This window comes from Pituophis catenifer, unplaced genomic scaffold (genome assembly GCF_029215685.1).
Source record: "Pituophis catenifer annectens isolate HBS135680 unplaced genomic scaffold, rPitCat1.0.hap2 SCAF_4, whole genome shotgun sequence".
Lineage (NCBI taxonomy): Eukaryota > Metazoa > Chordata > Lepidosauria > Squamata > Colubridae > Pituophis > Pituophis catenifer.
In genome coordinates, this window is record NW_027256884.1 from 2,629,294 (window position 1) to 2,640,475 (window position 11,182).

Genomic DNA, 11,182 nt, shown 5'->3' on the forward strand with positions numbered 1-11,182 from the left:
ATGCAGATTATGCATTCAGAGGCTACGCTAGACTTGTAAGATGTCCCCCATGGTCATTACTAATTCCACGGATGAATCTCTTTGGGTGCACGCCAGATGTCAAGGCCTCCTGACCAACGCTCAATAAATCTCAGCTCCCATCTCCTCCCGAGTTTACGTCTTGTCGCACACCGCAGAGCTCAAACAAGGAAGCCACAAATATTTACAAATATTTCCATAAGATGTTTTAATGCAAGGTTTAGGGGATGCAGTAGGGAAGCTTCCACAAGGACCCTCCTGTTTCACCCGTGAGTTAAGATGGAATCTCTCTCTGAACAAGTTGAATCTCTTCTTCCCAACGTGCCCGTTGCTGTTTTGCAAAATTCGGAGCAACAGAAGGTAAAGCGGCCCCTTTTTCCCAAACGCCAAACCGGGCGGGCGAGAGAGTTCTCCGCGGCTCCTTTGATTCATATTTGATTACAGGAACGCAGCTGTGCTCTCCTGCCGCCTGCCTTCGAGGGAGACGTTCCCCCTCGCTTCGACCTTCGGCTGGATTTCGAATCTTTGATGAAGGAAGCGTAATATTCCACTTGCTGCTTTGTGATGAGCCCTGGAAGCGGGTTCGAAAAGGAGGTCAGGAACCGTCAGGTGGATCAAAAACCCATAACAACCTCAGCTTTGGACGGGGGAGAGAGAGGGGTTTGCAGGGTGGAAAACCAAACTCTTAGGTTGATAGCTAGTTCCTACTTTGTCCACCCCCCGCCCCCAAACCTAAAAATGTCCAGGATTACTGAACCACAGGTGGAGAGCCATCAATAGTAGACAGCGTGAGTTGGCCAGGCCATAAAAGTTGATGGAGTGAAGAAGGTTCCCTACCATGCCTAGACTGCAAAGTTGGAAAATAACCACCTTAATTGCAAGAAGAGCTCCAGAACCGTCTGCCAGCAGCTGTCGTCCCCGCGGTGATGTGACACGGTTTTCAATAATTGTAGGAGCGAAAGATGAGAGAGACCTACTTTGTCCTTGCCTTAATTATGAGACAAATCTCTTTCTCTCTCTCTCTGTCTCTGTCTCTCTCTGTGTGTGTCTCTGTCTCTCTCTGTCTCTTTCTATCTCTCTCTGTCTCTTTCTGTCTCTCTCTCTTTCTGTCTCTCTCTCTCTTTCTGTCTCTCTCTCTGTGTGTGTGTCTCTCTCTTTCTCTCTCTCTCCGTCTCTGTCTCTCTCTCTCTGTCTCTTTCTGCCTCTGTCTGTCTCTGTCTCTGTCTCTGTCTCTTTCTCTCTCTGTCTCTCTGATAGATATAGATATCTATCTATCCAGCTATAATCATTTTATCATCTCTCTATCATTCTCTCCAGGGATGGTATTCACTTACTTTCCCTACCAGTTCGCAAATGTGTGCCCATCCACGCATGCGCCCGGCCTTTCGTGCATGTGCTTTGCTGGCGCGTGCACCTTCCACGCATACGCCCGGCCTCAAAGTGCCTAAATAGCATGGCATATTGCTGGGGCAGTTGGGCCGGCCCACCTGCGATTTCCGCTACCAGTTTGGGCAAACCAGTCCGAACTGGCTAAATACTACCTCTCTCTCTCTGAATCTCTCTCTCTCTCTCTTTCTCTCTCTCCCTCTCTCTCTCCCTCTCTCTCTCTGTATCTCTCTCTCCCCCCCTCTCTCTCTCTGTATCTCTCTCTCTCCCTCTCTCTCTCTCTGTATCTCTCTCTCTCTCTGTATCTCTCTCTCTCTCCCTCTCTCTCTCTCCCTCTCTCTCTCTGTATCTCTCTCTCTCTCCCTCTCTCTCTCTCTGTATCTCTCTCTCTCCCTCTCTCTCTCTCTCTCTGTATCTCTCTCCCTCTCCCTCTCTCTCTCTCTGTATCTCTCTCTCTCTCCCTCTCTCTCTCTGTATCTCTCTCTCTCTCTCTCTCTCCCTCTCTCTCTCTGTATCTCTCTCTCCCTCTCTTTCTCTCTCCCTCTCTCTCTGTATCTCTCTCTCCCTCTCTCTCTCTCTCTCTCTGTATCTCTCTCTCCCTCTCTCTCTCTCTCTCTCCCTCTCTCTCTCTCCCTCTCTCTCTCTCCCTCTCTCTCTCTGTATCTCTCTCTCCCTCTCCCTCTCTCCCTCTCTCTCTCTGTATCTCTCTCTCTCCCCCCTCCCTCCCTCCGTCCCTCCCTCTCTCTCTCTCTCTCTCTCTCTCTCTCTCTCTCTCTCTCTCTCTCTCTGTGATTCCTTTTAGATTGGCCTCTTTCTTTATAATTTACATACAGACACACACACAAAAAAAGCACCCTGCCCCTGGATATAATCAAGTGTTGTTTAGAATAACAACTTTCTGCTTTCCAAAATGACGGGGGGGGGGGGGGTAATTTGATTTCTCCTGAAGGAGAAAACCAACCTGGAACAAACTGAGCCGTTTCTTAAAGCTGGGGTGAGGTCAGGCGGGTTTAGAGCAGACAGCGATCCAATATTCTACATTTGTCAGAAAGCCCCAATTGAAGTTTGCCTGTAATTTCATCCATCAAAGTTCACCAAACCGTAAACGTATGATCGTTTCCCAGAAAGGGGGGGGAAAAAAACGGTCTCCAGTTTTACCCCTATGGTAATTGTTTCTGTTTTGTCCACATGTTTCATTACTCATAGAACTAGTAAACTAAGACTTAAGTTTTTCCAGAGTTTTGCAACCGAGCCGAGAACTCTAATTCAGAAGTAGAACTTATGGATGTAAGCACCCAGGTTTGTTCAGGTATAGCTGAGGGAGACTTTGGTTCGAAAAACCTATAAAGCTGTTACAGATTCAGTTAAATCTGTATTCAGTTCACTTACTTACTTACTTACTTACTTACTTACTTACTTACTTACTTACTTATTTACTTATTTACTTATTTACTTATTTATTTATTTATTTATTTATTTATTTATTTATTTATTTATTTATTTATTTATTTTCTTTCTTTCTTTCTTTCTTTCTTTCTTTATTTATTTATTTATTTATTTGCATTTCTACGCTGCCCAACTCCCAAGGGACTCTGGGCGGCTTACAACAAAGAATAAAACAATGTGAACAATCCCATAAAAAATGTTAAAAAGAAAAACATTAAAACATTAAAAACTTTAAAAACATTAAAACACATGCACTCCAATTCGTGGCCGGGTCTTGCAAGATCATTATAACGAGATCAACGGCCCCAGGCCTGCCGGAAGAGCCAGGTCTTCACCGCTTTTCGGAAGTCCGATAGGGTGGGGATGGTCCGGACCTCAGGAGGTAACTGGTTCCAGAGAGCCGGGGCAGCCACAGAGAAGGCCCTCCCCCGCAGGCCCGCCAGCCAACATTGTTTAGCTGACGGGACCCGGAGGAGACCAACTCTGTGGGATCTTACCGGTTGCTGGGAGATATGCGGTAGAAGGCGGTCTCGAAGATAGCCTGGCCCTGAGCCATGTAGGGCTTGAGGCCTGGTGACTTTTCTAAGCATATCCTTGTACTTTGCAAGGCCACAATATATGCCGTTTGCAATTCCCTTCCCTCTAGGGTATTTTTTCCAACTACATTAGCCTAACGCCGTGATGGCGAACCTATGGCACGCGTGCCAGAGGTGCAGGGGTGGGTTCTAAAATTTTTACTACCGGTTCTATGGGCGTGGCTTATTTTGTGGGCGTGGTTTGATGCTCATGTGACAATTCTTTAGGATTTAGCAGAGGTACTGGTCTACCAGGCTTTTAACTGCTTGCAGAGCTGTACCGGTCTACCCATTTGCTCTTGGAGCATCCTGGTCTACCAGTCTTAATATAAGACCTCACGAACACTGGTGAGGTCTTATATTAAGACCTATCTAATGGCGATAAAAGCGGCAAAATCGGAGTATTTTTCCGCTCTTATCGCATCATCAGATAATCACCCAGCCACCCTGTTTAGGGTGACCCCGCTCGCTTCTCCATCAGGGAGCGAGGGAAGACCCCTTGCAGGGGAGAACTGAGGACTTTGTTCAATATCTGTATGACAAAATCGCTCAGATTCGGGAAGGATTGGACTCTGACTGGGTAGTTTCAGATGGGGTGACAGAGGCGGGCCTTGAGAATGTCATTTGGGAGGAGTTTGACCCTGTGACTCCCGAAGATGTGGACAGGATTCTGGGTAGACTTAGCAGGGCCACATGTTTACTGGACCCGTGTCCCTCCTGGTTGGTACTGGCCTCCCGGGAGGTTACATGAGGCTGGCTCCAGGGGATTATCAATGCTTCTTTGAGCGAGGGTAACTTCCCCGCCACCTTGAAGGAGGCGGTGGTGAGGCCCCTCCTTAAGAAGCCTTCCCTGGACCCAGCTGTATTAGCTAATTACCGTCCTGTCTCCAACCTTCGCTTTGTGGTGAAGGTTGTGGAGAGTGTGGTGGCGCAACAGTTTCCCAGGTACCTGGAGGAAACGGTTTATCTAGATCCGTTCCAGTCGGGTTTCAGGCTTGGGCACAGCACAGAAACGGCATTGGTCGCATTGGTGGATGATCTCTGGAGGGGCTCGGGACAGGGGTTGTTCCTCTGTCCTGGTCCTATTAGATCTCTTGGCGGCTTTTGATACCATTGACCATGGTATCATGCTGCGCCGATTGGAGGGGTTGGGGATAGGGGGCACCGTTTTACGGTGGTTCTCCTCCTTCCTTTCTGACCGGTCACAGTTCGTGTTGACAGGGGGCCAGAGATCGACCTCGAGGCACCTTGTGTGTGGGGTGCCGCAAGGGTCGGTTCTCTCACCCCTCCTGTTCAACATTTATGTGAAGCCACTGGGTGAGATCATCCATGGTTTTGGGGTGAAGTGTCATCTGTACGTTGATGATACTCAGCTGTACATCTCCACCCCAGACCACCCCAACGATGCCCTTGATGTGATGTCCCGGTGCCTGGAAGCCGTATGGATCTGGATGGGGAGAAACAGTCTCAGGCTCAACCCATCCAAGACCGAGTGGCTGTGGCTTCCGGCATCCTGATATAGTCAGTTGGTACCAGCACTGACTTTTGGGGGTGAGTCGCTGGCCCCCACAGAGAGGGCTCGCAACTTGGGCGTCCTCCTGGATTCACGGCTGTCCTTAGAAGAACATATGATGGCTGTGGCCAGGGGGGGCTTCTATCAGGTTCGCTTGATTCACCAGTTGCGGCCCTTTCTGGATCAGGATGCCTTATGCACTGTCACTCATGCCCTCGTCACGTCCCGCCTGGACTACTGTAATGCTCTCTACATGGGGCTCCCCTTGAGGAGCACCTGGAGGCTCCAACTGGTCCAGAATGAGGCCACACGGGTGGTTATGGGGGCGACTCGGCGCTCCCATGTAACACCTCTCCTGCGTGAGCTGCACTGGCTCCCGGTGGTCTTCCAGGTGCGCTTCAAGGTATTGATTACCACCTTTAGAGCGCTCCATGGCTTAGGACCTGGGTACTTACAAGACCGTCTTCTTCCACCAGTAGCCTCCCACCGACCAGTACGCTCCCACAGAGAGGGCCTCCTCAGGGTGCCGTCGGCCAGACAATGCTGGCTGGTGGCCCCCAGGGGGAGAGCATTGTCTGTGGGGGCACCTACCCTCTGGAATGAGTTGCCCCCAGAGATACGGCGGATCCCTGACCTTCGTGCTTTCCGAACTGCCCTAAAGACGTTTTTGTTTCATCAAGCCAGGCTGGCCTGACCTACTCTTTTTAAAAAGAATTGTTTTAAAAAAATTAGGGGTTTTAATATAGGGTTTTTAACTATGGGCCAAATTGATTTAATTGGATTTTAATACTGTTTTAAATTTTGTATCTGTGTATTTTATTTGCTGGCTGTTCACCGCCCCGAGTCCCTCGGGAGAGGGGGCAGTATATAAATATAATAAACTAACTAGCTAACTAACTAACTACCACCACACTGCCTTTTAACACTGATCAGCTGTAGGGCGGCCCTTTGAAGCCCCGCGGCAAGAGTTTAAACAGTTTTTTTTCCTTCTAGCCGATCAGCTGGGACTCGGGAGGCAGCAAATAGATTGGGGGCGGGAGGAGAAACTTTGGCCCAACCATGATCTGGATGGCTGAGACTCTCCATGGACACTTCTGCCATAAGCCATGCAGTGTTGCCGCTTCACAGTCACAACATTTTAGTACAGCTCAGACTCTTGTCTGAAAAAAGGCCACCTGTCTGTCAGGAACAACGCTGAGCCAAACTGGGGCTGGGAATGATTTTAGGGGTGTGAGTTCAGCATTTAAAAAAAAATTACATTTTAAAAAAGACAGCAAGCCAAAGTGGTGAAAATCGGTGCGACTGGAAGAAAAACAAAGAGAGAGAAATTTTAACAAATTCCAGTATATAAAGAGATAAATTCTCAGGCAGGAAAGCAGTTTCTCATTTAAATTCTGGCCCATTTTGCTTGCAGATTCAGATATTTGGCTCATCCCAAAGACAGGAATTATCCATCTGTGGATTGTGATTCTAAGTCAAAATCCTCCCAGAACATCAATTCCAATATATTTTTTCTAATATAACTTTGAAGAGAAGCTCTACTGAATCAATTGCTTTTTATTTCTGCCTTGTCCTATCAAGAATGGCATTTATTTCAGATTTACGTAGGAATGAACTTAAAATATTTTGGAAGTATTTCTCTTTAGACATTAAATTGCATGTTTATCTTGCTTTCAATACAGGCAGTCCTTGACTTATGGCTGTTCACTTAGTGAGCATTCAAAGTTACAACGCCACTGAAAAAAGTGAGATTTGTGACCATTTTTCACAGTTATGACAGTTGAAGTATCCCCATGGTTACGTGAACAAAATTCGGATGCTTGGCAACTGACTCATTTTTTTTTTTAATTTGATTTATATGCCACCCTTCTCCGGAGACTCAGGGAGGCTTACAATGCGCTAAGCAATAGCCTAAGCCATACTTATGATGGTTGCAGTGTCCCGGGATCACGTGATCCCCTTTTGTGACCTACTGACAAGCAAAGTCCATGGGGAAGCCAAATTCACTTAATGCCCGTGTTACTATTTTAAGAACTGCAGTAGTTCACTTAACAACTGTGGCAAGGAAGGTCGAAAAAAAGGACAAAACTCACTTAACAAATGTTTCACGTAGCAACAGAAATTTTGGGTTCGATTGTGGTCGTAAGTATAGGATTACCTCTATACCAAAAACATTTTTTAATATAACTTTGAAGAGAAAATCTGCTGAACCAACTGCCTTTTGCTTCTGGTCAATGGTGGGATTCAGCCGGTTTGGGCCGGTTTGGGTGAATCAGTAGTTAAATTGCTGGCTGGCCCTGCCCCTTCCTGTCCCGCCACTTCCAGGAGTCCCCACCCACCCCATTTTGGCTCCCAGATAAGTGCAGGGAGATCTCCTAAGCCCAAAATGGAGCCCATTTTTACTTCCAGAAGGCTGCAGGGAGGCCTACTAGGCCAAAAACGGGGTACGGGGGGGCGACCTGTCCCCCCGGTGGCCCGTTTTTGCTCCCAGGGGGGTGCAGGAGGCCAAGTGCTGCCTGTCACACCCCCTGGCCCCACCCACCATGGCCACGCCCATCCAGCTGGTAATTAGGGCAGAGAACCGGTTGTTAAATTATTTGAATCCCACCACTACGTCTGGTCTCTCCTATCAAGGATCATATTTATTTAAGATTTAGGAATGAACTTAAATATTTTGGAAATCTTTTTCTTTAGAGATTAAATCGCACACTTTTTTTGCTTTAAATAAAGAGAGAGATCTTCCTTTCGGATGCTTGGCAATTGACTCATACTTATGACCGTTGCAGTGTCCCAGGGGGCCCCCCTTTGCAACCTTCTGACACCCAAAGCAGTGGTGGGTTACGCCTGGTTCGGACCGGTTCTATAGAACCAGTAGTAAAACCGGCGGGAGGCTCCGCCCACCGACCCCAATGTCATCAGGAAGTTTCTGCACAGAAGCACGCGTGTGCGAGTGAAGCAAGTGCAAGAGCGCGGCCCTGTTGCAAACTGGGTAAGTAGAACCCACCCCTGACCCAAAGCCAATAGGGAAGCCAGATTCACAACTAATTTATCAAGCGATTTGCTTAACGTCTTTGGCCAGAAAGTCCATCAAATGGGGCAAAACCCACTTAACAACGGTTCTCAGACAGTTTGAGGCTCAATTGTGCTTGAAAGGCGAGGACTACCTGTATATGTGGAGAAATGCTTCATGCCTTGTACAGAATCGGCTGGAAATTTTGTTCTCCGTTATGGTCCTAAATCGAGGACAGCCTGTGTACCTGAAGATATACTTTGTGCATTTTACCGAAGTCGGATTTTTCTCTTTTTTTTTGGATAGCGAAAGATTCGCTCCAAAGCATTTATTTTTCAGCTGTCTGGGGGCGTGTTTGGAGCATGGTGGTGAATAGACAGTAAAGATAAACTGACGTGGCATAAATAGCATCAGAGAGCACAAAGGCGCATCGCGCATGAATGTTCATTCTGGCCCTGCTGAGTGGAACAAAGCTTTCTGGCCAAATGCTGCGTGAACCTTGCCTGTTGAACCAGCGTGTGCTCCGGCTGTGAGAGAGATGCGCTTTCATGGCCCATAAAACCGGCCTCGTAATCCCCAGATTTTGAAATCCCCGTGGCTCTCCAAATTTCTCTGAATCGCCGATGCCGGAGTCGGCCTCAGCTGATACTCACCCAGCGCATTTTTGGCGCTGAAGGCTGATCGTGTATCGGCGGCACAAGGCTTCTCGGTGCCCCCGGCTGTCGTAGATGCTCAGGATGCTATAAAAATAGCGTTTTTGTCCTGCGTTCAAACCCTGCCAAGGCAAGGACCGATCTAGTTAGAAATGGCAGACAGGACAATCCGGAATTGATCAACGTCCTCCGCGCAATACAGGCCATGCCTCGAACTTATAGCCAAATTCAGCCAAATGTATTTGGTGCAGCGGCATTGAAAAAAGTGACTTATGGGGTCCTCGCTGCTCTCTGAGCTTGAGGTTGTTTTCTGGCAAACGTTTCATGACCCAGCTAGGGAACATCATCAGTGCTAGTGCAAGCTCAGAGAGCACCGAGGAGCCCTCATGTCAACCCTGAGCTACAAATATTCTCCTTTAAAGTGACCAATGCCTGTTGAGAGAATAAAAATCAAACCACACCCCATGCTTTTTAAGTGAAAGCAACAGCTATAAATGTCACATATGATCAGTATGGTCTGTCTTTTTTCTCTTTCTTTCTTTCTTTCTTTCTTTCTTTCTTTCTTTCTTTCTTTCTCTTCTTTGTCTTTCCTACCTGCCTTCCTTCCTTCCTTTCTTTTATTTCCTTCCTTCCCCTTCCCATCTTCTTTCTTTCTTTCTTTCTTTTTTCTTCTTTCTTTCTTTTTTCTTTGTCTTTCTTTGTCTTTCCTTCCTTCCTTCCTTTCTTTTCCTTCCTTCCTTCCCTTCCCATCTTTTTCTTTCTTTCTTTCTTTCTTTCTTTCTTTCTTTCTTTCTTTCTTTCTTTCTTTCTTTCCTTCCTTCCCTTCCCTTCCCTTCCTTCCTTCCCTTTCTTTTCCTTCCTTCCTTCCCTTCCCATCTTTTTCTTTCTTTCTTTCTTTCTTTCTTTCTTTCTTTCTTTTCTTTCTTTCTTTTCTTTCTTTCCTTCCTTCCTTCCTTCCCTTCCCTTCCCCTTCCCTTCCCTCCTTCCTTCCTTCCTTCCTTCCTTTCCTTTCCTTTCCTTTCCTTTTCCTCCCTCCCCTCCCTCCCCTCCCCATTTCATTTCTATTTCTATCCCTATTCCTATTTCTATTATTTCTATTTATTTCTATTTCTATTATTTCTATTTCTGGACCTTCGAGTTTTTCGCTGTTGCCCTCAAGACCCCTGCTCTTCCGACAGGCAGGGCTATCTTTGGTAAAGTAGTTTTTAAAATTCGGAGTTTTAAATTTTTTGGGTTTTTTAACAAAAACTTGGCCGTAAATGTAATAATTTTAATAATTTTTAAATTTAATTGGGATTTGTATTGTGTTTTTTTACTTGGCTGTGCACCGCCCCGAGTCCTTCAGGAGAGGGGTGGTATAGAAATAAAATTATCTATCTATCTATCTATCTATCTATCTATCTATCTATCTATCTATCTTCTATTATTTCTTTTTCTATTTGCCTTCATTTCTATTTCTACTTATTTCTATTATTTCTGTTTCTATGCACACATTTCTTTTCAGCTAATCCCCCAACCTGACTGACTGCATGGAGTTTGTTTTGCTCCAGGCCTGACTCCTATCCAATATTCCCACAACACCCTAACACATCTACGCCCTGAGCAAATTGTGAAAACAGGCGGTTTAAGGAATTGTCCGCCAATTCCTCAAGGTCTTGGAGAATCCAAGACCTTCGTGCCTTCCGCCGTTCCCTTAAAACTTTCCTTTTTCAACAAGCCGGGCTGGCCTAACAAATCCTTTTAAATGATTTTAAATGATTTTAAATTTGTTTGTCTTTTTAAATTGTGGGCCAAACTGAGATATTTCCTTTTAATCTGTTCTTAATCTATGTATTATGTATTATGTATTTATGTGTTTTTACTTGGCTGTACACCGCCCTGAGTCCCTAGGGAGAAGGGCAGTATATAAATCTGAAGTAAAATAAAAATAAAAAAATAAATTAGGTTGGAGCTTCCTTCAGGAATGTGCTTGTTTCAACGGTTTAAAGGAATTTTGTGAATCAAAGCACATTGCCCCACCTCTTCTGAGCACTGAGAAATTGACTTCCTAAGGGCCATAAGAGTGCCGGACATGACTTCAGGTTCCCGTAAATCAGGGGTGCTATTCATCAGGTTCTGACAGATTCTGGAGAACTGGTAGCAGAAATTTTGAGTAGTTCGGAGAACCGGTAAATGCCACCTCTGGCTGGCCCCAGAGTGGGGTGGGAATGGAGATTTTGCAGTATCCTTCCCCCAGGAGTGGGGAGGGAATGGGGATGGAATGGGGATTTTGCAGTAGCCTTCCCCCAAGAGTGGGGAGGGAATGGAGATTTTGCAGTAGCCTTCCCCCAGGAGTGGGGAGGGAATGGGGATTTTGCAGTATCCTTCCCCTGCCACGCTCACCAACCCATATCACGCCCACCAAGTCATGCCCACAGAACCGGTAAGAAAAAAAATTGAATTCCACCACTGCCGTAAATTGAAAGGTAACCAACTCCGATACCTTCATCCAGAACGAGTCCCATTCACTTGAAGGAACTTGTACGCATGGCAATTTAGGATAGTGGTGTTTGCTACGATTTCGTCTCTCACGTTCTCCCAT

The 11,182-nt window shown here is 46.4% G+C and overlaps 1 protein-coding gene across 1 annotated transcript; it reads right to left on the reverse strand.

Moving 5' to 3' along the window:
- Window positions 1-446: 446 nt before the first annotated feature.
- Window positions 447-11,182, reverse strand: FAM216B (family with sequence similarity 216 member B). The gene is made up of 4 exons (XM_070944196.1): window positions 11,084-11,182; window positions 8,611-8,723; window positions 7,761-7,768; window positions 447-589 (listed from the first exon to the last, which is right to left on the reverse strand). The coding sequence occupies exons 1-4, from the start codon at window positions 11,180-11,182 to the stop codon at window positions 447-449; spliced, it is 363 nt and encodes a 120-aa protein (XP_070800297.1).